General features: G+C 28.8%; 1 protein-coding gene across 1 annotated transcript; it reads right to left on the bottom strand.

The window, feature by feature from the left end:
• Positions 1-202: 202 nt before the first annotated feature.
• LOC119681914 (serine protease 7) lies at positions 203-11,277 on the bottom strand. Its single transcript, XM_038095224.1, has 5 exons — positions 10,749-11,277; positions 3,194-3,586; positions 1,234-1,342; positions 776-1,062; positions 203-581 (listed from the first exon to the last, which is right to left on the bottom strand). Exons 1-5 carry the CDS (start codon positions 10,813-10,815, stop codon positions 277-279), a joined length of 1,161 nt encoding a protein of 386 aa, XP_037951152.1. The 5' UTR covers positions 10,816-11,277; the 3' UTR covers positions 203-276.
• Positions 11,278-26,587: the final 15,310 nt, after the last annotated feature.

Below are 26,587 nucleotides of genomic sequence, written 5' to 3'. Positions count from 1 at the left end.
AATTAAATTAATTTTACTGCTCGGAATTGGTAAATTTACACGCAAAGCAAATTTGCTATAAAAAATAAACTTTAGTTGAAATATAATTTTGAATTTCTCTCTCTACCACAACTTAAGGACAAATTTTAATTTCTTTTTTCAAATTTTTCTTTTAATAAAATTTCTTTTCATTATCATTATCTTTATAAATAAGTTTCGTAATTATAATTGATTTAAAAATATTGGGCTTATTAAATTTCTATTAATGGCTATAAATTAAATTAATTTTCTTTGATTTTACGGCTTCAAATTACTTTGTATCCAATCAATGTAATCAGCTACGCGTGTGTAAACACCAGGCCAACCCTCAAGACCACAGCGGTTGCCAAAGGATACAATACCTTCCAAATACCAGCGCTTCTTGAAGCCACGCCGCATTAAAGGTCCACCCGAATCACCATCACAACTGTCCTTTGCAAATTCTCCACCCGCGCACAACTGTGTCTCAATTATGTTAATGCGACGCGAGGAGAATTTGCGTACGCATGAATCATGGTCATTAACTGGTATAAGTAGTTGCATTTTAACATTGCTCTGACGTGCTGTGGGAGTTGTAATAAAAGTTGACCCAAAAACAAAACAAAAAGGATTAAATGTAAAATAAAATGTCAAATTTCAGAAATAAAAATATCAATTTTAAATTAATTCCTTTACACTTTCTTTGCTTGAAATTTTCTGCATAAAGAAATTAAAAATCTTTACGACATGCGACAAATACTTGTACTCTTGTACTCACCCAAAAGTGTTCGCCCCCAGCCAGCAACTACTAAGAGTTCGTCTACATTGATGGGCAAACGACTTTCTGTTAAGGGCAGGCATACCGGCTTAATGAAATCCGTGTACGTGACATCCGCATTCAGGCGTATCAGCGCTATGTCATTGTAACGATGCTCGCTATTTGGATCGAATTGCGGATGTGGTGTTACCTCCTCAATGCCCAATTCCAAGACTTTGTTGTTGCAGTCGTCCTCAATACAATCGATTTCCTGTGTAATGTCGTATTCACCCAAACGTACTGTCACTCTGTAAGCATTTAAGTTGTTATTGTTGTTATAAATATTGTTGTTGTTGTAAGCAGTACGTGTTAAGGTAGAAAATGTAAGAGAATTGCATTTAATTAGCAATGAAGTAGGTAAATTACTTTTATTGTGATAGTTAAGGGGTTTTGTAGCATTTAATATTGTTCGTACTTACAATTGCCCGACTTGCTGCTCGATTTGACCTTTGACACAATGCGCAGCAGTTATCACATAGCGTTGATTTATCAAACTGCCACCACAGTTTAGTATGCGATTACCGTTTTCTACAAGTTAATTATAGTCGTATTAATTCATTGCGTTTGTATAGCGGATAAGTGGTAAAGTAATTTATTCATTATTGTAGCACATATGTGCTGTACTAATGCACTACACAGCCATTGACTTATTAATTAACTACTTAGAGCATATACTGTATGTAAAATACTACAATGAATTTGAACGTAGTTATGTGGAATGTTAATTAATATAAATAATTTTGTATATAGTGAAAATTTTCGTATTTAATTTAGAAAAGCTAAAAATAGTATTTATTTACACTGAATACTGAATACTCATTTATATTGTTTTTACAAAAAAGTGTAAGAAGGATGTATTAAGTTTTTCACACTTTTTTAATACATTGAAGGAAACATCGATTCTACAAAGTATATATTTTCTTGATCAGCTAAACGAGATGATTTTATTTGACCTCGGGTATGATTGTCATCCAAAACTACACTCACTATTTCTGAGCTACTGCAATGAAATTTTGCACATATATTTTTCAACCGTTGAAGTTAATTATTTGTCAGGCTGGTTAAAATCCAACCACAATATTTTATAGCCATATAAACTGAACAATTATATATAAGTTTTATCCGTTTCTAACAAACATGTTCAAATGATGTTTGGTGCTACTACTACTATATTTTAAGACTGCTATATAAACTGAACAATAGGATATGAGTTATATACATTTTTATGAAGGATATAATTTGTTACTGAATATCATTTGGTGATCAATGTACTTATATTAATATAATAGAATGTCCAATTTATTATATTAACTGCTATTTTATATTAATTAATGATTAATGAGAGCATAATGTATATATCAAATATTGTCTAAAAGTTGCGACGGAGCCAAAGCTAATATTTTTATTTATTTTTTCTTATAAGAGGTATTCGTCTGATCAGAAGTGTGGCAAAAAACAACAAGTCTCTTACTAAACTCTCTTGCTGACATATTGACATCGTTGTTGCCATCTGTCAAATATTACGTTTTCACAAATAATAAGTTTTACTTTTTTGTATGTATAATATATATATATGTATAAATTTAAATATTAATTAGAAAATGTAAATAAAAATAAAATCCGTAATATAAAAGTAATATTAATAACGTGGAAAATTATGAAATATTCTTCTATTAAAAAAATTAATTATAGTTGAAAACATTTTTCCTTAACAAATCATAAACTTGTTAGGAACTAACAAGTTAAAAAATTCCATTTACTTTTTAATTAAACTTTTTTTCTGTATTCCTGAATATTTTTCTATGAAACTTTTTAATCTTGTTTGAGTTTTTGTTGCATCCAGAGATGACTGGAACAATCGTTAAAATTTCCTGTTAAGATTTACAATAAATCATTATCTCTTTGCTAAAATCTACAGCCTCTTAGACTGTTAGAGACTTCATAACTAGTCCGTTAGAGCAAGAGAGTACTGTTGTTAGTTTACTTACAAATTGGGAATTTGAGCAAGAGACCTGTTTTTGTTGCACTTCAGACCGGTCGAATAGACTCATAAATAATGTGTTTGTTACTTTAGAAATATTATCTAACAGAATTATATCACTTGTTGCTACATATATCTAATTCTAATTTGATATTTATGTTATAAGTATATCCAAAAACATAATCTTATTTTGGTTAGATTGATATAAATTGGGTAATGACTTTTCTTATAAAACGAGTCTTGGCACGCAAATAATATTACTTATTAATCAATAAGTAAAGCAAAGTAATCAATAAAAATGCATTAAGTTAAGAATTTTCATTTTTAAACGTTTATGGCATTAGTTTCTATAGCTTAAACTATTTTTTCAACTTATTTCGATTTTTAACAACACTTACTCTCTCTATACTCCAATAAAACCATCCAGGGATATTCATCCAAAGCGGTTTCGATGCCATTATAAATTTTTTTTGCTAACGTGTTTGGACCACATTCATTCGGTACTGGCAGTATGTTGCCTCTGCCATTACCACGTGTTATAACAGTGCGCTGCGTTGTGGTAGTGACTGAAATTGGTGTTGTTGTTGTTGTCGTGACAGGACGATTAAAGTCGATATCGGGTGTACAGCATACGAACGGTGGACGACCATAACCGTTTTGACATTGTGATTCTTGCAAAAATTGAAGTTGTGATGGTGTGAGCTGATTGCGTTTCAGTACTTCCAATAAACTGGGGCACTCATAAACGGAAACACAATAGCCAGCAACGCGATTCGGACTGCTGCAACGATCTGTAATTGAAAAGAAATTGTTGAATTTTTCACTTTTGTTTCCATAGGAAAAAGAAGGATAAAGATTATTGACGCATTTGAGATTGAAGTTGTTAGCTTTACACTAGTTCAATTTTTAAATCTATTATTTCGGAATATGACACATTGCTTGATTATGAGTTAACTTTGATTCTTTTTCTGTTTGTTTGGAACTATGAATTTATTGCTAGTGGCTGTGTTGGGTTACTTGTGCTTAAATTTCATCAATGTACTCAAATCATAATGTTTATAAGAAGCAATTTTGTGAAATTGCACTGTCAACAGATTTCAATTGAAAGAAATTTATAAAATTTTTTTACAATTTTTATAGTTCCTGGAATGAGATAATAAAAGTGTATTTATGGTACTGAACTGATTTCAAAGTAGCGCTTAAATACTTACTTATTATTTATTTTTTTTAAGACTTAAAAATTTAGATTTAATGTACATATACATATTATGTTTTACGTTCAATTTTAAGTGTCACGTATTTAATTTTGAAAGTATTTAATTTTATTATCTGCAGTGGAATATAAATTATTTTTTATTTTATTTATGAAGTTAATTATAGTTAACTTTTTAATTCATAAACACATTGCAAATTAAATATTCGACTTGGACTAACAACTACGATAGTTATGAATGGGATTTCTAGTTTAAACTTTAAAGGATTAATAGATACAATTAAGAAATAAATTAATTCTAAAACACATATTTACTACAATAATTTATACTATCATTATCAGGTAGGTCGAGAAAATTACATCATAATCACCGGCACTATCTAACCTAACCTAATCTAACGTAACCTAGCATAACCTAACTCACCTAACTAACCTAACTTCACGAAACCTAATATAACCCAACCTAACCTAACCTAACCTAACCTAACCTAACCTAACCTAACCTAACCTAACCTAACCTAACCTAACCTAACCTAACCTAACCTAACCTAACCTACCCTAACCTAACCTAACCTAACCTAACCTAACCTAACCTAACCTAACCTAACCTAACCTAACCTAACCTAACCTAACTAACCTAACCTAACCTAACCTAACCTAACCTAACCTAACCTAACCTAACCTAACCTTACCTAACCTCACCTAACCTAACCTTACCTAACCTAACCTAACCTAACCTAACCTAACCTAACCTAACCTAACCTAACCTAACCTAACCTAACCTAACCTAACCTAACCTAACCTAACCTAACCTAACCTAACTTAACCTAACGTAATCTAACCTAATATGTCATTCAGTGATATATTGTCACTGTTTAATGTTTTCATATAAATAGGAAACATTAAAGAGATGTTGCTGAAGATATGAGAATATTGTACGGTGTTTAAAAATGGTTTTAAGGAATATTAAGAATATGAAACCAGTGGTATCAAAATTTGTTCCACAAATATATTGCATATTTAATAGTTCGTAGCAAAACATATCTTCACGGTCGTTAATTTTTTTTTATACTAAAACCCAAAAGGTACACAAAGGACATGATTTTCATGCAATTGATAGGATTAAATAAAATAAATATTGAAAATTAATTCAAGAGTCTTGAAAAGAGATATGCGTCCGAGATATCAAATCAGAGACTCTGAAGGGAATGCAATTAATATTCATAATTTCGAAAAAATATATATGAGTGCATAATATAAATGTTGAATTACTTTAATCAAAATGGAATAAATACTAAAGATTAGATTATTTAAGAAGATTTTATAAATAATCAAAAAACTATAGCACATATAACTGTACTATATCAAAGTAGAATTACTTTAAACAGAATGGAATAAATGTTGAAGATTAGATTATTTTTAAAATATTCTTAAAAAATGTATAAGTATATTATATCAAAGAGGAACTAATATGGAGAAAATGGAATAAAGATTGAAGATTATATAAATAATAAATAAGAAAATTTTTAATGCTTGTTACTTTTTGAGATGTTTTTTCTTGATTCTTTTTAAACATTCATATTATTTTTTGATGGATAGATTGAATAGATATTAAGACCACATAAAATTGACTTCATACTGAAACTATCTGAAAAAATAAATATATATAAATTTTAAGTATTAAATAAAAAGTTATTTTTAATTGTCTCTCGAATGTAAAAGTCGTTTTAATACACATTCAAGTTTTAGTAGCAGAATGTAATGGTCAAAAAAAATCTATAGAACATATGAAAAACGTTTTGAAATGTCCTTAATGGATAAAATTACTTTGTAACGTACAATGTTTAATCACCTGAACAAACTGTAAATGAAAGAAAAATATGCTTTACATTTTTAAGTGTTCATATGCAAGCTAAACTTAAAACGGAACATACAACACATAAAACAAGTGAAGGATAAAGTAGTAAAGGATGTCACTGATGGTTTAGTAACCCATATAGACTTTTTTAAAACAACAATTGTTACGTACTTCGGCTTCCATTTGGCTCTTTCAGTGACTTTGGGATTGAGTGTGTTTTTTATCATATGAATACGAGTGATATTGGGTTACTTAATAGTGTGCAGTTATACTTTACCCAAAAAAGTTGCTTTTTTAATGGATACTACACAATGTATCTTTTCATTGATTCAAATTGTTGGAGATATGGATTATATCCGAGGGTATTTTTTTTTGTGAGCATTTAATTAGACACCGAAACGGAAACTCTAAACCTGAACTAGTACATAAGGTAAATAGTCTCAAAGTAGGAATATTCTGTTATTACTCGTAAGCGTAAATAATTTGTTACTTATTCCATCTATGGCGGCTTGAACGATATCATTCATAAGTACTTAAGAATATTAATTCCTCTTAAGTCTGCAAGCAAAGTATAACGCACTGAAATAAATATCTTACAATGATTTAGTGTGAAGAAGGTATTGTTATGATAACATGGGATATAATGAAAAAGCACTTGTAATATTATAGTGAAAATCGCATTTGTGTTAGAGTAAACAAGACCCAATTCACACACAAAGTTAAAATAAGCATAGAAACTTAAATATTTTTGTGAGATAGAGTTATAAATACCGAACTAAAAACATGTACAGTTTATGCTAAATTGACTTTTGGGAAAAACTCACATTTCATTCACAACCGCTTGAGACTAATATAAATATGAATAAGCCGAATTGACATCCCCATGGAAATAAGATGTAAAACTGTTTCATTTGTTTTAAATGTCGAATTTAATTTAAAACTAAGGACCAAATCAAAATACAGTGAATGTCAGAGGAATTGCTTAAAGTGTCAACTGTCAAAAATGTTACTACAAATGCGGTTTTATCACGTAAATCATTGAAAAATCGTATAAAAAACGTAGCAAATTAAATTCTCAGCACACAAAACACGATTTAAAGTGACAAGGGTTGCGGTGCTGTAATTTATTATTACTTAAAACTGTTTCCTGTCCTACACGAAAATGTTTTAGCAATCTAACATATCCTTTTTTAAGGGCAGAAAATAGCAAAAACTCAATAAAGAATGAGTTTACGAAGAAATCCATTTCAAAGAACTCTGTTGGAAACATTTGTTTCCTAAAAACTACTAAACAGTTTAGAACAAAAACCAATGGGTGTTGATTAAAAAAAATAGAAAAAAAGGCATTTTATTTGGTATTGTAGATAAAAAAGTCAATCAAGAAGTCAATATAAAAATTTTAAAAATAAAAACTAAGTATAAGGAAAATTAAAAGAAACAAAAAAACTGTGAAAAAATATTTAAGACAAACAAAAATTTCCTTCTGACATATGAACATTTTTATAAAAGTTATTCAACAACTTTCCGCCTAACAGCAAGCCTATACATTCTGCTCAAAAAGTACTCGGATTTTGTAAATAAAACACAAATTTAAATTTTATTCCAAATTTATTTTATCTCCTTCAAAATATGCTCCTTATGAAGCCATACACATATGCCAACGCTTAACCCAATCTTCCATACACTTTTCGTAAGCCCTTGAGCAAATTCTCTTTTACCGATTCAATCGACTCAAAACGCTTACCACGAAGGAGCCATTTGAGTTTCGGGAACAGGAAAAAGTCACACGGATCCAGATCTGGTGCCTGAGCGACGACAGTGGTACCGTGTTTGGTCAAAAAATCGCGTACAACAAGAATTTTTCATCGTAAAAATGCTAAATGCACTTGAGGTAGTCTCACATTAACAGCTGCTGTAAACAAACTAATTAACAGATGGTGCTCAAATTTGTACCATATAATTTGTACCATGTACCATACAACAAAATACGGATACTTTTTGAGCACATTTATCTAATAATACTTATTCAATCACCTTTTTAAATGTTTCATGACACGATATTTATTTTCAACCATATATCATAATTTGTCTTCGCACTCGAACATAGCAAATAATAAAATCAGTATTTGCAACTTTCAATCATTTTTTTAAACAAAATACGTAATATTAATAATATTAATTTTTTTTTAATTTACAAATCAATCACCGAACATTATTATGACAATAAAACAAAAACAAGAGATTCCTCAATTTGTTAGCCTACTTAATCTGCGGCGGCTAAAGGAATAGATATAAAGTAAAAAAATATCCCATTCTGAGAACAACTGTTTCTTTTAAGACAATTGGATTGCTGACATGAGAGAGCTAAAAATAATTATCAGTACTAAATAATACATAGAACAACATATATAATATACGTGTTAATGTAACTTAAAATTGTTTGAGAGAAGCTGGTTCAAAGTACAGCAACAACTAAATTTTTTCGTTATATTCAAATTAATAGATAATATCTGATTACCTGGTTTCTGGCTTTCTCTAGCATGATTCTTTAAATTACACAACCACAGCCTTACGGATTTTGTTAAATAAAATAAATAAGACCTTGAGTAACAGTCTCAAAATGCAGTAAGAACTTAATATTGTCGTTATATCCACTTCAATAAGTGTAATCATCTAAACTATTTGGCACAAATACTTTAATCATATAACAATCTGAACTTCGAGGGTTTGCTCGAAAACTGTTTCCTTATAAACATTTTCGCATATATAATATTTGATCTACTTCAAATATGTTATTTTTTATACAATCTTTAATTACGAGCTACAGGACTTAATTGCTGGCTAGGATAAAATCAAGGTAGTTAAGCTTAGTCGCAGATTGCAACTTGTTATCTCTGATTCCTAACTAAGTTATTTTTTGCCTCTTCTCGTTGTGAAACATACGGTCTCAAGGTCTTAAAGTGTACTTCATGCTCATTTGTTTTGTCGATTTCTGTTTTCTTCTTTTACTGTACCCCTGACAACTTGATATAGTATAGGATTGATGGTTGGGATATATAGGGTATATAATTTTTTTCAATTTAAGAACAATATTGCAGTTGTGAGTGATTACCTTACTAAAACGTTTTCCGGTATCATACACACCAGCTGTGAAATTGTAACGAAGCGTTATAAGTATTGAGAACTTGCTTCACATCTATGAACAATAAATGATTAATAACAGAATTTTGTGCATTTCCCAACAATCTTAATAAGATATTTTAATCGATTTTTTATATTTTTATTTTTCATGTTTTTTATTCTATGTATTTATGCAAAATATTTGTGAAGATTTGGCAGAAGACATTTCATCTTTTCATTGTTATTACATTCATTGGTCTTATTGTGCTATTTTTTTACACCTCGAAAGTAGATTAATGATATAATAAATTTTTTTTCTATAATGGTTCCTTTACTATTTCAAAGACTTGATCGGTATGTGGTCTGATTTTTTAACTCATTACTAAATTTCATTTAATTTGCATATCAAATAGTTTTACGATTTCAAAATCGAAAATCCCTGGTGATTATTTATGTGTTGATCATGGATCTATTTACGAGATCCATGATCAACACATCATGTTTGTCGTGCTTCGTGCAATGATCCAACTTCTTTGCTTCAAGTGATTCTGCAAAGTAATAACTTAAGGTTAAAGTGATGCTAAAACAGTAACGTTTGGGTTTTTAACTGTTCTGTATGAATTTAAACTTTCCTACATTGTAATTTCTCTAATGTGCACGATTTAATATTTCAACACAGGCTATATTTTTGATAAATTTACTTTTTAATATTATGACTGCTACTTTGTATTCCATTCGTTTTTGACTAGTTATTTATATATGTAGGGAAAATTTTTCATAAATTATAAAGCATATGATTTTTAAGCTTTTCACGTCTTTTGCGCGGCTCATCACACTGAGGTCTAGCATACTCTTTTGTTTGGAGGATTATGCGAAAAATGAAAATATTTTAAAATAAAAATATTCCACAGTTTTGAAGTAATGTTTTTTTTAATGAATTGGGTAAATATGTGTAGTGTTTTTGAATCTGAAGTGTCCTTTATTTCTAAAAGTATTTTAGAACTACTTTCGAATCGTTTAGAGATAAATGAAGAGCAGTAAGAAGTCTAAATTGCATTTTTAAATATCTTTGGTATTCCTGTAAATTCAAATATAAGAATATGAAAAATGCTATAGAATATCTCAAACATTCTTTCACTGCTTATTACTTTTCAAATGATTTCCTCAATGTGTATATAAATGATGTACTCTATCTAAGCAATAATTCCATTAATTCCGTTTTCCCTTCAACTTAGAAATCTGAAGCCTTCTTCCAAGATATCTTATTAAAATTGAATGTTTGAGCTTGAAATAGATACTCAAGTTTTACGTTGTTATTAAGATCGGAATTCTAAGTTTAAATTATTTGACATTTTAAAACTAAACATAATATATAAATGGTTCTCATAGGTTTAGTATTATCGAAATTAATTTTAAATATATATTAAAATATCTTGTATTGATAAAATCCGGTCCCTTCTATTAAAAATGAAGAGTTCATATATTTCATAACTCAAAAAAAATATATTTGTATATCTCTTACTTTTAATCTGTATATGTTTATACATACATTAATTCTCTTTTGGAATTAACAAACACTTTTGTATCTCATCTACATAATCCAAAATCACTTGAAGTTATAAATATAAACACTAAACAGACTACTCATACTTGATTTAATTTTCGCAAGTTAGTCTTGAATAATAATTAAATGCTAATATTGAATAAATAAAATTGTTTATAAAGAATATTTATGAACAACAATAGCTTTATTTGTACTTACACTGTGCTGAGATCTGCTGCATTAAGCAAACAAAGATTAATACAAAAATATTTCTGACTAGCAACATTCTGGGTTTTTCTCAGGCTATAATTAAGCAAACGGGCTCGGTATTTCGTATGACAATAAATTATATATTTTTATTAATCAAATATTCGAACACGCACTTGAGATGCATAGAAAAGTAATTTAAAATAAACCCAATTACGAGCGTTTGATTCACTATACACAAATGTATCTGTAGAGCATGTGTTATCACAATCGAACGACCTTTACATTCGGCCCGACAATTAGACTATAAAATCGCACTTAGTTTTGCAATAATATTTATTTCATTGGCTTTTTGAATGAAATAAATTCAGTTTATTTTGTATTTTATTTATTTTTAATTATTTCATTTAGCTTTGTTTGACGATTTCTTGAAATTTTTTAAGCGCGTTTTCAATCTTGTTTAGTGCCGCGCTGTTTTCTTACTGACAGATTCGCGCTTGAATGTCAACAAACAAGATTTACACAAACTCTCAACGGCAGAATAAACAAGTTCGATTTTTGTTTCAGTTTTTATTTGATTTGAAGCGACGACTGTAAGCAATGAGCAAATGAAGATACTTTTTAATCTTTTTGAAAAGAATTAATCAGATGTTTACACTGAAAAAAAATATGTGAACTAAATTCGTTATTGTCTTATTTGTGTTTATAGTTTTTTATTTAGAGCATAATTAATTTTTAATATTTAGTTATGAAGTTTTTGTGATCGAGTATTTTTATAAAACTTTTTAAATAACATATAATCAAGTTTGATATCATATCACACATTATAGTTTTTTATATAATAAAAATTAATTTTTTTTTTTGTTAAAAACATATTTTCAAAATATATATGTACAATTTTTTTATTATAAATTTTGTATACTCTGATAAGACATTTATTTCGTATAAAACATTTTTATTTTGCAGGGGATAATAGCGAGGAAATTTTCACACTCAAAATTATTTTCACATTATTTCCTTTAAATTATAATTAATTATAATCCCATTAAAAATATAAATATCAAATTATATTTTTGCTGATTTAATCCGTACAGCTGTGATGGATACTACAAAATTCCCAACAATTGTGATGTTTTGAAATATCTATTAATGTGATTGTCTATACATAATTTTTAAACAAGTCACAGGAATTATATAAGTTTTTATAAAATTAAATTACTTTTATCAATTGGCATGATAATGTTAGTAAAAATATTTTGTTGAAAAATACTATTTTGCAATTGACCTCAAATTATATAAATATGCTGACTTCAAATGATTGATTTGGGTCAATAATCACAAATGAGAAGCAAATGACTGATTACTACATACAAAATCTCATATACGCAAATGAGATCCACACTCGTGCATTGGATCTCATTTTGTATAAATGAGTTACAACGAGTTTCAAATGAATTCTAAATGCAAATGAATACATTGAACATACCCTAAATAAAAGTTTTTAATGGAGTTTTGAAAATTTGAAAAAGCTGTATTTGACATATTTAGAAAAAAAGGTTAACAAATATATAGTGGGTGCTTTTCCTTGAAAACGACGCACCTCTTTTTAAAACTTCTACTTCGCAAAAAGTACTTAATAGCAGCTAAAAAAAATTTTAAGTTTATATAGAAAGGTTTGAAAGAATAGTTTACCTTCATCCAACATTTAATGGCACAAGCCAAAAATCAAATCAACAGCCACGTTGACAAATCAGCTGTTTGAAATAAGAACACATGAATAACAACGAATGTAAAAACTTTCAAATGACTGATTTTAAATAAGTCATTTGCGGCCAGTGTAAACGCCATATGAAAAACATTTCTAAATATATTTTTAACATATAACACATATTTTTGACAATATTATTTTTAATAAATAAGGCAAAACCAATAGAGGTGTTCACTTTACCTTGCTAAGTTATTGCAAGAGGCACGAAATCCAAAAATGCTATAAAAAACCTGCAAATGTGCGGGAATACCTCTGTTGCAGAATTGCAACCTTAAAAGAAACAGCTGTTTTTGTAGCATACCACATTCACATGACAATCAACAGATGTCAAAATAACTGTTTTTTTCCATTTTTGTTTCATTGCAAGCGAATACGAAGAACGAATGTGAAGCCGCTGCCTCAGTATTATCTGAACTATAAGTTATCATATATAAAATTTTTATATACATATGTCTAGTTAATCTTATTTTTGAAAACACTGATATGAATACAACATATTAATATGACAAAATCAATATAATAAAATAAATAAAACTTCATGGCATTAATTTATTATTTTTACATTCGCATTTGTAAGTTTTTGTTTCAAATCATGTACCTCTCCAAAGAACTCAGTTAAATTAAAAATCTTTCCTAAGCAGAAAAAAATTAATTAAATTACTAACTGATTATCGCGAAAGATTATTAAACACATCCCTGTCTGGAAGAAGAGATGTTGGACTATCAGTCAAACGAGCCTAGGCGATAGTTATTGTTGTCATCGAGTATTATATGCTTTACCTACAACAAACGTAATTTTGTTTCTTGCTTTATAATCAGAATTTCATCTATTTGATTAACATAGATTATAAAAGATTTATTAAGGTACTAGCGCTCAATATTACAACATGTTCAAAACAAAAAAAAAAATAGTTATTAAAATTAATAAATAGCGATTTTAGCATCAGTATTAAAATTTGATGCAGTTTCGAAGACAATACGTAGAGCTATTCAACTTATGTCACAGATATATCAACATTATCACATGCAATAAATTAAATATATTGTTCATGTCATACCAATAAAATTATCACTTAAAAAATATAAATACTAAATTAATTACTCATTACTAAATTTTTTTAATTTAAATATAATCGGATTAAAAAATATACATATAAATCTCTCAACTTTAAACTCTTCAATTATAGTTATACACTCAAACATATTAACTTTACTAACCTTTATTAATTTATTATAAAGATCCAATAGAAAGCATATATGTGCAAAAGAATTTAAAAAAATTTTAAAAAAATGTTTGGTCTTTATTTTTTCTAACAGTGTAGTACGGGTGGTATTGTTGGGTTTCTTCATTTTATTGTGGGAAAAACGCTTTCATTAAAATAAGTTCACAGTTTACATTTGTATAAAAAAAAAATTACTTCGTATTACGCAATTATTTTTATTTCTTGACCTTATCTATATGAAAACATTAATTAGATTACGTCTAAGCGTTGACCGGTTATCTTTATTCGAAAGGTTTTTTCAGTGACATCAAAAAACTGACCCTAAAGATATGCTTAACTGCTTGATAGATGTGGGGAGGGTCCTATTGGGCTATTCTTAGAATACTAACAAGACATGGGAATTATTACAGTGCCGAACATAATTAATGGCACAGTAAGCAAATTGAACTTTTGCGCTATTTTTATCCCGTTAATGATGCGATTATTAATCAACAAAAAAATTTTTTCGATATAATTTATTTTTATATTTTTATAATATATTTTTTAAAATTAAGAAACCAAAAAGAAACTAAATTTGGCTGAATAAAATGATTGGCAAAATTAAAAAACAAATTTAAAGAAAATATTTAAGGTAACAATTAAAATTTAGTGGCCAAGCCATTTTATTTGATAACGGCTTCTAGTCGCCTTGTCATCCGAAAAACCAATTTTTATGTGGTTTCTGGCTTACTACTTTGCCACTCTTCAAGCAGTGCCACCACCAGTGCTGATTTTGTTGTTATAGCGTGTTTCTTTAATCATCTATCATAAATGTTTAATGGGGTTGAGATCTGGAGATTGAGGTGTATGCGGCAATGTGTGTTTTACATTATGAACACATCGCAAGCAGTATGTATTGGATCATTATCATGTTGGAAACTAAATGTGGCAGGTAAACTCAAAGTTTCGGTACTTTTTTTGACGTGTCTCTTGAGAATGTCCAAATAATAATTTTTGTCCATAATACCGTCAATGAACACTCTTCCACCACCTTGTTTCACAGACATCGCTATTAAAGATTTTAAATTAACTTTCATCTGAGAAAATAACATTCTTCCAAAACTCGAATGGCTTGCTTAAGTACGCCTTTGCATAGGCTAGACGCTGCTGTTGGTTGAATTTGAAAATTAACGGTTTTCGTCTAGCGACACGACAGAGTAGCCTCTAGCAGTGTCCTCCTAACCATTATGGGGTGAATTTTCTTGCCAAACTCTCGCTTAACCTTAGCTGCAATTTGGGTTGAGCATATTTTTGGATTGACCTTCACTTTTCTTATTATAATATTGCGATCATGGTCATTCATGGCTTTAGGTCGGCTTATGTGCTTTGAATTTTGCACAATATCGTCCCTTGAAACTCTGCACAATGCTCCGAATGGTATAACGGCTTCTAACCATCATTTCTCCAATCTCCGTATAAGATTTGCCTTGGTTGTGCAAATGTATGTTAACTGTTGAAAATAATGGTTTACTCAATTTGTAGTTCGAGTTTAGCAACACTGTTTCAGTGACATATATCAAACAGAACTGTTATTCAAAGCTATTTTTGTAAGGATTAACACCAATACCACATCTTCTACAAAGTTAAAGATATCTGTTACATACTTTTCTAGAAATTGCGTATGAAGAATTTCTAAGTGTTTGACACAATTCAATTATACTTCCAGAATTTTCAGAATTTATAACAATTAGGTAGAAGGAATAACATTTCAGACAAATTTCACAGTGTGTAAATAAAGTCTCAATACTGACTTAAGTCGGGATTAAGTCCTCAGCTTTGCTGACTTTAAGAATATTTGTCATTTTTGTAAATTTTTTCCTTTTGGTGAGATATTCATTTATTTTATCTTTTTATGCCTTTTTATATTATTATTTAATGTAATTAATTATTTAAAATTTAAGCTACAATTCCTCTAGTTCAAAAACTGCAATTCTTGGGTCTAAGTTTATAATGCACTTATATGTTGTACCTACACTATAATAAAAACTTTCGTTTAAATCAACAATCCCAAATCTTAAACTTTCATGTCATAATCTTTACATAGTTATTTTTACTCATTGATTTATTCAATATAATTATTCATTATATCCATTTTATAATTATTTGAAATAATAAAGAAAATATATATTAAAAAAAATGAAGAAAGTAATATTCTGTGATATCGATAATCTTTCATAAGTATTTCATTTGCTCATATGTTATTACGTTAAATTCGTTTAATAATTTATTTATTTATTTATATGATTTATTTATTGTTTATATTTAGTGTGCTATAATTTATTGTTAAGAATTATATCGACTTTTTTGTAGCATTATTTATAAGGAATTTAATGATTATTGCTACTATAAATTATTGTCGCCTTAAATATTAAAACTTTTTTTTGAATTTTATTTGAATCTAGAATAACAAAAAGTATTTAAATTATTTAATCTAAGATTAAATTTTTTTTTTTTTTTTACAGATTGCTTTTGAATTGGTAAGTCGTTTTAATATTTTTATGTACTACTTCTACATATATATTTACGCGATATGTGAAAGTATTTTATATCAATGGTGTATTACTTTACTGATATATAAGTTATGTGAAAGGTAAATTGTGTTTATTCATATATAATACATCTCTAAATCATGAATACGACATATATAAAACATTTTTTAAAATAACATATTTTAATATTTTTTTTAATATATACAATATAGTACAGCACTATAAAATTGAACATTTTTTAAATATGTACAAACTGGTTTATTATAAAAAATATTTTTAATTTTTATAAAATAAATTCAATTGAATTATATTAATATTATTAAATTATAATTTTAATTATTTAATAATTTTAATAATAATGTGTGCGAATATGACTTATATCAAAATGAACACTACATTGTTCTGGTGCTTTAATTTAAATGAATCTTGATTACTGGGCTGTCATATTGTCCAGAATAGTAAAGTCAAGTTAGTTGATTTCAATGTTCTCGTTGTTTGTATAATACTACTACCGCATGGGCAGTGGCGGAGCTAGACCAACTCTGGACTTCGGCGACATTAGAATTGCGAGGCCCCCTTTATAACCCAGTTGTAAAAGTAAATGAGTTACATTCACTAATATGACAAAGCATGATTGAAAGTTTTATTGCTAATCAAATTAAAATAAACACTAATTAAAATAAATGAATTTTCCAAATTTTAGCTTTACTCCATTTTTTTTTTAATTATATCATAATTTGCGCCAGCTGCTATTTTCGCTTCAGTTTATAGAATTTCGAATGGAGATAGTCTCTCTTGGATCATCATACTTTTCTAGTACGTCTTAATCAATTTTAAATTTGAGAAGCTTCTTTCCGTCGAAGCTATACGGACTGGAACTGTGAATATGAATTTGGTTACTATATAGATATTCGGAAATATTTCGAATATGGTTAATGCCATTATCAAACCAAATTATTTAAAATATTTATTAAGTGCTTAGAATTCACAGTCGGTAACTTTTTGCGAGGCCCCTGAGGGCGCGAGGCAGTCGACAGTCGCCGACATCGCTGACGCCTAGCGATGCCACTGCCCATGGGTTCTGCAGCTTCACGCTCTTTTATTAGGCCACTATTATATCGTTCTTTATAAGGTCCATGTTATTTCGTGAATGCATGGGATACAACATCTTTCTAAAAGCCGGCAGAATTAGCTTATAAACAAAGGCACAATTTAAATGCTAAAAAATTTAATAAAAGCTGTCTTATAAAAAAACTCAAACTATAATTTACTTCTTTATTTATTACTTGCATAATATTTGACAATTGAAGAAACCATTTAAGATATTTGCTTGAAATTTTTTTTTTAAATGATATGCAACAGTTTTTCGTTTAACGTGTTTTTGTGGAGATCACTAATCTAAAGCAATTGAATTTTTTTTAGGTGTTTCATTTGGAATGAATGTACCTGTCAAGTTCTCATATTTTCTAAATAACTAATTTGTATGTTTTTCGAGTATTTTGAGATATATATGTTTAAGTTTTTCAATTTTTCAAATTGCAATTCAGTCATTTCGATATTTCGCAATTTTATTAATTTCTTTTAGTGCTCTCGTTTTCTTCCTTATTATCGCTGGCCCTAGTAATAAGGGAAAATTCGAAAATTAAAGTTTTGAATGTACTCCAATATTCTTTGTTTAGTAAACTTGCTATGAATAAACAACTAAACATTTTCTTTCCAGTTCCAAAGGGACTTTTTTTAAAATTAACTTAAAAATACCTATTCTAAGAAATATTTGAAAAGTCCCTTGTTTCTCTATTTAGTGTTCATCTATTTATTTGCAGTAAATTTGCTGAAGAAATGAATTTCGTGTCTCTTAAAATAAAAATTTTTAAACTTCAACCCGTTATTACCAGAGATCCAGCAGCGTGTTTCAACAGGAAAATGGATTAAGTACAGCAGACCCAAATTAAGATAACACCGTTAAAAAACTAAAAGAGAATTTAGTGTCGCCCGATGTTATTATTAAATTGTCATTTTACCCGATGTACAATTAAATAACAATTATTGGCTACAGTATCTAGAACACGGCTGTCCAAAGCAGATTTCACGGGCAAAATGTGGCCCGCGGTTAATATTTATACGGCTTACGAAACATTTCTATTCTACCACAATTACGCAAATTTTCTTTTGATGTACTTTGGTAAAATCACTTGATTTTATTTTTATGACATACCAAATAAATGAATTTAAATTAATAAAACTAAATTTAACATTATAGCCATATTTTTATTTTCTCGGAAACAACTATGCAAGAATGTATTTGTTTCTTCGGTCCTCCGATCAGTACAGTAATTTGCATTGGCTCGCGATCTAGATAAAATGTTGAAAAAAAAACTGATTTTACTAATATTATAAAGTAAATTTCTTCTTTCGGAATATTAATGTGCTTCTTATCATATTTAAACTGATCTATATAAACTCTTTCTTTTCGTCTAATAATCCTTCATACAAAATTTTATTTATTTATTTGGAGCAGAAATGAATAATATTTATCAAGGTGGAAATTTCAACATATTATTCATTTAATTTATATACAATTATATGGTATATAAATTATATACTAAAATCTTCATTAAACAGAATTCTGCATCACGAACTATAACTAAAATATACACTCATTTGACTAAAGTGAAATGCTAATTTATCTAAATAACAGTACTATTAGCAATCCATATCATTTTAATTAATTAAATGAGTTTTCTATTAAATAATTTCATTTACGGATATATGTATACACATGTTTTGTTCTCATAATTTGCATATAATACCTTTAAGCTTAGAATTACGCATTGCTAATGAAATTTGATATAAAACTAATTAAATTTGTTATTATTATTGTTCCTCATTTAGTCGTTTACATTCTAATTTTTGTGGCATTCATCAAAAGTAATTTTATAATTTTCGGAATTTGTAAATTAATTTTGAATTGGTACACGTGTTATCATCTTTAATCCTACAGTTAATGCAACTCACAATTAATTTCCTACCACAACACATAAAATCAATTAATTGAATTTGTTTCTGAACTAAAATTCCCATTTATCTGATATATCACCTTTTCCTAAAACGAGCCAACTGCGTAAAATACCCACTCACAGTTCCGCATAATCGACAGAAGTGCAGATGAATTATTTAAACTGAAACCAACGATGAACGATGAACGATGAACCAACAACAGGTTCTCTGCCGATTCGGTTTAATTATCCAATTTCTGAGATTAAATAAAATGCATAAAATTGTATATACATGTATAAAATAAAATAAAATAAAATGAAATAAAATATACAAAATAAAATCAAACAAAATGAAATGTATATAATGAAATGTATAAAATGAAATATATAGAATGTAAATAAAATGCTAGCTTGGCAATTTTAAATAATAAAAACTCTTTTAAAATTCGTTGTAAAATTTTATTGTTTTATTGCGTGTTTTGCGACCGTTTTCAGTTGCAGCTTTCGATTTCTTTCATTGATTAAAATTACAATAATTAATTAATGTAATTTCACAGCATCACAGTTCGTTATACGGCAAAGTCTCCATCTCAATCTCTGGCTCTGTCTCAGTCTCCGGGTGAACTTGAAGCTGAACTGCCGCTGACGTTTGTTAAATGAGACCTGTCAAGATTTCAGCTTTTATTATTTTGATTATTACAATCTTCTTAGCGAATGTGATAAGGAATTTCTGTAGATGAACGGCTCATTCAAAACTCAATATATTTTCAAATTAAAATGAAATTATTTAAATTTTGCGAAAATAGACTACAAATTGCAAGAGTGCAGCGAGGAGTTATGATGAGCTGTCTTAAGATTGACTTCAATGTTAATTTTGAACTAATTTTAACAGTAATGAGCTACTAAACATTATCATCTGCACAGAAATATGCTTTTTTATAATTTCTTTTTACTTTAATTATTCAGTTCGTGCATAAAATTTCAAATTAACAAAATAACTTGCATACCAGAAACTTTTGCATCAATTCAACACAATTCGACTATGCTGTACTGTGTGAGGAAGTACGAGTACAAGTACGAGTATAGTTTCTTAAACGGTTTAAATTTATGCTATAAATACTTAAATAGCAATCAACTTCCAGCTAATTAACTTTTCTATGAACTCATACCAATTTGTAGCTGTCTGCATATAAAGACGCGTACATATACAAAGCATATCCTGTATAAGCAAATGTTGAGTTTACATGGTACAACAAACTTTTGTGCTCCATGTTTCTTGAACTGCTTCCTGACTTTTGGTTCAAACAGAGACTTTTGGTTCGGGCGCATTTCAGTTTTTAAGCATGTTACTCCACTTGAAACGCCAGCATTCATTTTTTATGCGCACGAAAGGAGCAAAAACTGTATTTTTGCCAAAATAAAAAAAACTCTTTTTGGCGCAATTATTTAAAATGTCACGAAAATGTGCGCTTTAACCAGTAAAACAAAATAAAAAATTTAAATGAAAAATTCAATTTGAAGTTCTAAAAAAATAAATATTTAAGCAAAAATTACAGCAAAAATTAAAACTCAAACAGAAAATGAAAGTCAACAACCAAAAGGCGCAGGAATTGCAGTAGCTTCACATCCTTAATGTAACATTTCAACATTTATTCAATGCCAAATGTAATCATCATTTTGGCCTGACAATTCCAAGAAAAGTTTCTGTTCTCAAAGTTTGTGAAAACAGGTAACTAAGTTACTTACAATTCCTTTGCTTCAAGAACTTTCGAAACGAGAACAAACTACAGGATTAAATGAAATATAACAAGCTCATAATATTGTAATAAGCTACAACATTAGCAAGGATAACGTGATATAAAAGTAGAAATTGCCATTTGCTTATAGCCAAAACGTATTCCCAAACAGGACCATAAAATAAAAAAAAATAAACAGGAAATATTCGCTAATGAAATATTTAAAAGGCTATAAAAAAGGTCCAAGAGAAAGTAAGGTAAAAATAACTGAAAAATAAACAAGCAAAAATAAAATAAAATTCGTAAATTAAATTAAATATATGACGATAGAAAAAAAAATTTTAGAAAACAATAAAGGCTTACTGGTCTATGGCTACACTCCAAGGACTTCAAAAAATTCTAATATAACTACGTCAAGCGACCTTTAAATAGAAAAGACTCAAAAAGTGCTATATTAAATCAAATACATTGAAAAAAAAAATTTTTTTAAAACAATAAAGACTTATTAGTCTTAAGGCTTTAAAAAATTCAAATATAATAACTACGACATGCAAGTTTTAAATAAAAAGACTCAAACAATTGCTAAGGATAACTTTAGAAATATTTAAAAACTGAACTTATAGCAATGAAATTGCATTCCAGAGCAAAAAAATATAAAGCAAAATAAGTTCAATTTAAAAGAAATTGTTTATTGAAGGTACAGCTAAAAAATATTAAGAAAAAATAAGTAAGAAGACTAGTGACTCAAAAACTTAGTAACGTAACACAAATAAAAATAAATAAAAAAAAAAACAAAATTTAAATCAAAACCATAAAGGACTCAAAAAAAGTTTCTATTTACTCGGTCGAAAGTCATTAGAAGGTAAACACACCAAATACAGTTTGGTTAAAAAACTAAGTAAATAAACCAAAGACACTTGAAAAAAATTTACTTTCCGTTCAATAAAAGTTGTTTGGATCTAAGCTCCTAAAAAAATTCATAGAAGTTGACACGAAAAAATAAACCAAATTGAGTGGAATATACAATTTATTTCGAAGAAACTTGTAATGCTAAAGCGTGTTAGATAAAACTGTACATAGAGTGGTGGCCTCTCCCTGAAAGGTCAGTTCCACTTAGGCCTCATGAAGCAAAACTACTGCCACGGCATAATAACTTCTTCAATGACTTTAATAAAAAACCCTTTAGTACACGAAAACATTGAATTTGTATTTTATATGAATTGGACCAGAGTAGAGTATAGAGTATAGTCAAAAAAAAAGCACAAGAAATGATTCAGTTATAAACATATGTAGATAATTGACTCCTACATATTGATTACTCATCTATTTAGGCATAACAGGTCACGACACTAGACGCCCCTACTATAAATTATTGAATCGACTATGGTGGATTACATTCATTAAGTTTACAATTCAAGTACTTCTAAATATTCATTAGAGTCCTGTAAGTAAAATACAATTTTTATTCTATGTTTTGTGAAGATTGTAAATAACTGTAAAGTGAATAATTGCACTTTGTTCCATAGTTTCTATTTCTCAAAAAACATTTTGATTTTATTCTGGCTGTAGTTTAGAAATAGTTAAGAAATCGAGAATAAAAATGATAGCTTCATAAGCTTAGCTTAGCTTTTCCTAGCTAAATTCCTAAAGCGATTCAATGATAACAAACTTATAGACCAACATGTGGATACCAACATGATACGGCTATATACTAACATGATTAAAAAAGAACACCAATATTTATTCTAAAGATAAATACATTTCTATTTTAGCCAGTAAAATATTGAGAGTATATAAGTTGTACCTGTATTATACATATCAACCAAAAATGTTGAGAATGTTGTATATCGAGAATGTTATGACTGCTAACCTATAGTCTTCTATTATAATTCCTTATTTACATGTTTGCATGATTTATGAAAGAAATTTAATATAGCATGCTTATAACATACTTTGTCATCAAAAAATTTCCGCTTGCACAACACTATTATACACATTCTGTCAAAGTTTAACGCATATCGTACTATTAGTTTTTGTTTGGCGTCTTTACAAAGTAGTCGAAAAATTTTCGTGTGGCGATTTTTAGCTGAATTTCCAAAGAGATGATTTCCAACGCAGATAGTGACCCCACATTCAACGAATGCATCATAACTGGTGATGAGACATGGGTCTATCTATCTATGAATTTGACATGCCCACCAAACAATAATCGACCGAATGGTGCTTCGAAGTTGAGCTGAAAACGAAAAGAGAACGCCAAGTTTGGTCCAAAATCATGGTTGTGCTGACTGTTTTCTTTGATATTCGTAATGTGGTGCACTATGAATTCCTTCCGGATGGTCAAATGGTCAAACGGTCAATAAGGAGTATTAATTGGCCGTTATGCGTTGTCTGCGTGAGGCCATTCGCAAAAAGAGGCCAGATTTATGGAAGGAAAATTCATGGATTTTACACCACGATAACACACCGGCTAACACAGCATTGGTTGTGTCGCAGTTTTTGGCCAAATATTCCACCAATATCATCAACCAAGCACCGTACTCTCCAGATATTGCCCTGTGTGTTTTTTTCCTCTTCCCCCGACTCAAATTGCCATCGCGAGGAACTCATTTTGAGGCCATAGAGGCCATAAAATAGAATTCGCTGCGTGAACTAAAGACCATAATATCGGTGGCCTATAAAACTTGTATGGAAAATTGGATCAAACGTTGGCGTGCGAGTATTTTGAAGGCGATAATAAAGAAAATTATTAAAAATTTAAATTTTACGTTTTTTTTTTAAATTCTCGTTCTTTTTTGATCATAAGTTACAATATATGTCACATAACATTGATTGACATTTAATTAGTAATCATTGCAATAATCATACACGCGTTTCTCGCAATGGCCGTGTTGAAAATCAGCAAGTATAACACCATTATTTATACAGCTGATGAAGGACGGTAGTCGAAGCTTAAAATTCCTGCAATTTTAGTCAGCAAAGGAGTATGACTAAAGTTAATCATAATCTGTTCTTATATCTACACAGACCAGGAACTAGGATCTTTATTGTGACTTCAGCTGTTGAATATCAGGTGATTTAAAACCATCAAGTACTGATGTTTTCTCTGTTTTGTATCGTTATTAAAGACCGGAAATTGAAAATTACAATCTTTTTAATTTTAGTTACTAAAGATAAATGGCGTGGATAAATTGAACTACAACCAGCAACTAGTTTGTTAATTATTACACAAATATTGAGCATTTTTAAATTTTTCTATTTTAAGAATGAACTTTCATAGCGAAACTTACTTTACTTCATGAGTATACATATAACATGCATTTTTTAACACCTGAGTTTATCAACTATCAACAGATGAAGCTATGTTAAAACTTTCTAACCGTCATATACCCAAGACGATTTAGTTATCTCCACAACGCATCTTTTATTACTTAATTTACTTTCAGTCTCAAAATACTATTTAAGAATAATTAAATATAAGAATTAGTTCCAAAGGACCACTGATGATGGGTAATTAGGAATACTTGAAACAACTATTTTGTTAGCCAAATATTCAATTAATTAAAAATAATAAAATTTTGTTGTTGCAAATCACTACTATTCGAAAACTTCTCTACTGAAAAGCATAGTTCATAATAAGAAAATTTTTATTTTCTTCATCGCTGATGTTAAAATCAAATCTCATTTACTCAATAAATATTTTACTGCCCTGTCTTCTTATGTTGGCTTTGTACTTTTTATGTGTACTTCTTAATGTTTTCTATATAATAGTAAAAGTACATTAATAACTGCAATAACTATATCTATTATCAGCGATGGAAATTCTGCAGCTATGATAATATGATATTTTCAAAATCATCTGAAGTTATAAAATCATATGCATCTACCAAAGTATCTAATATAAAGTAGCTATTGGAACAAATTGGTTACTTTATAAACATTAATTATATTTATAGTATAAATATAATTAAATATAAAGTATAAATTTTATACTCGTATTCAAAATACAATTCTTCCTTAGTAGAGAGGTTTCGAAAAATACAATGAACTACAATAACAAAAACGCTTTTGATATAAAGATAAAAATAATGTTTTTGTTGTAGTTATCTTCTTTTTGAAATTTCTCTATTAAATATAACAGTTTCCATTAAGTAAAATAGTCACTACTGTCATATTCAAATTAAATTTCTCAGTGAAATTTTAAATAAATACTGATTCTATTTATACTCTAAATATAATTTTTTCCTGTTTTATATTTTACGAATTTTTGTATACGAGTATACAACTTTATTACTTCTAGCACAATTTAGCTAGAAAAAGAACAACTTTCCTTATTCATGCTAATACATTGATTGGCGCTGACTTTATTCTGCTGCTGTTACAAGGAGAATTCTATCAATCCAATCTATCTTAAGTGATGTGAAAGTCGATGGAAATACAATTTTACACAGACAAAGTCAAAGAATATCATTCTAACTGCAATGCAGAAATTTAATACAATCAATCTGAAATAGACCAATTCAGTTACTGGCACTGAAATGTGCAAGCCAGGCAGACAGCACGTTTCAACACTGATATCAAAACTGTCAACCATAACGGATTGGCTCTCAACTGAATTGTAAATCGATATGGGTTTTCTCTGCCTCTCGTCTACTTTAATTTATACACTTTTTTATTTATTTTAATTGAATTTTTTTCTGCCTTCAGCGATTCGTCTTTAAAATAAATAAAAAGCTTAGAACAGATTTACTCTACCGCCAGCTGTACAGCTGAAGAGGATGCTAAATTGTCATTTTCTCCAGCGACTGTCATAATTTTTCTACTTTACAACGCGTAAACTGTCAAAGACAATTAGTTCTAGCCTTGAGACATTTTGCCAACTCAACAAGACGTTGACTACTTTTGTCAAGTCAATGTTGGTTTAGTGAGACCAAAAACACAAAAAATGGAAATAATACCCAACAACAACAACAGCAATAACAACTACTACAAAAAGCTGAAAAATAAATCAAAACATAAAGCGGTTACTTTGCAAGGCTACCGAGTAAGGACATGCAATGGCCTGAGGCGACCAAAAAACACAATCAATGCAACTGCTTTCAAAACAGTAGCAACTGCAAACTGAAGTCGTTATTATAATTTAATAATTTTAATATTTTTTAGAGAGAATTTATGAGACTTTTCAGAAGTTGTTTGCTTTGCATTTTAGCCACAATCCCTACACTTTTGTGCAAAACTGAAATTATTTTAATTAAGTTAATTTAAATTTTGCTCTTCGCAAAGGCAACGCACATATTGCTCGCTTAGTTGTAATTCATTTTGGTTGTATTTTGTATTTATGCTAAAAATAATAGATACAGTAAAATTTATACTTTTAAGAGTTTCCATTTAAGTTTATTAAAAGTTTTACAATATATGTTAATTCAATAATAAATAAAGCAAACACAACTTGTATCCTTTGGCAACTTTTTCTATTAGAAACTAAACCATTTCCGTTGCAAATTGTTGCATGCAGAACACATGTGCCATTTACGTGTGGTGCAACGTGCCACCAATGTGTGCAGTAGTGCATTTGTTTTTGCTATGCAGATTTGCACGCC

This window comes from Teleopsis dalmanni, chromosome 2 (genome assembly GCF_002237135.1).
Source record: "Teleopsis dalmanni isolate 2A chromosome 2, ASM223713v2, whole genome shotgun sequence".
NCBI classification, from domain to species: Eukaryota; Metazoa; Arthropoda; class Insecta; order Diptera; family Diopsidae; genus Teleopsis; species Teleopsis dalmanni.
The sequence above is the reverse complement of the archived record's forward strand: the minus strand, read 5'-3'. Positions and strand labels throughout refer to the sequence as shown.

Bases quoted from the DNA above. Each gene is read 5' to 3' on its own strand.
- LOC119681914 (XM_038095224.1), bottom strand. From the start codon at position 10,815: ATGTTGCTAGTCAGAAATATTTTTGTATTAATCTTTGTTTGCTTAATG. The intron at 3,587-10,748 runs GTAAGTACAAAT...TTTCAATTACAG, and splicing joins GCAGCAGATCTCAGCACAGT to ATCGTTGCAGCAGTCCGAAT. The intron at 1,063-1,233 runs GTAAGTACGAAC...AAATGCTTACAG, and splicing joins GAGCAGCAAGTCGGGCAATT to AGTGACAGTACGTTTGGGTG.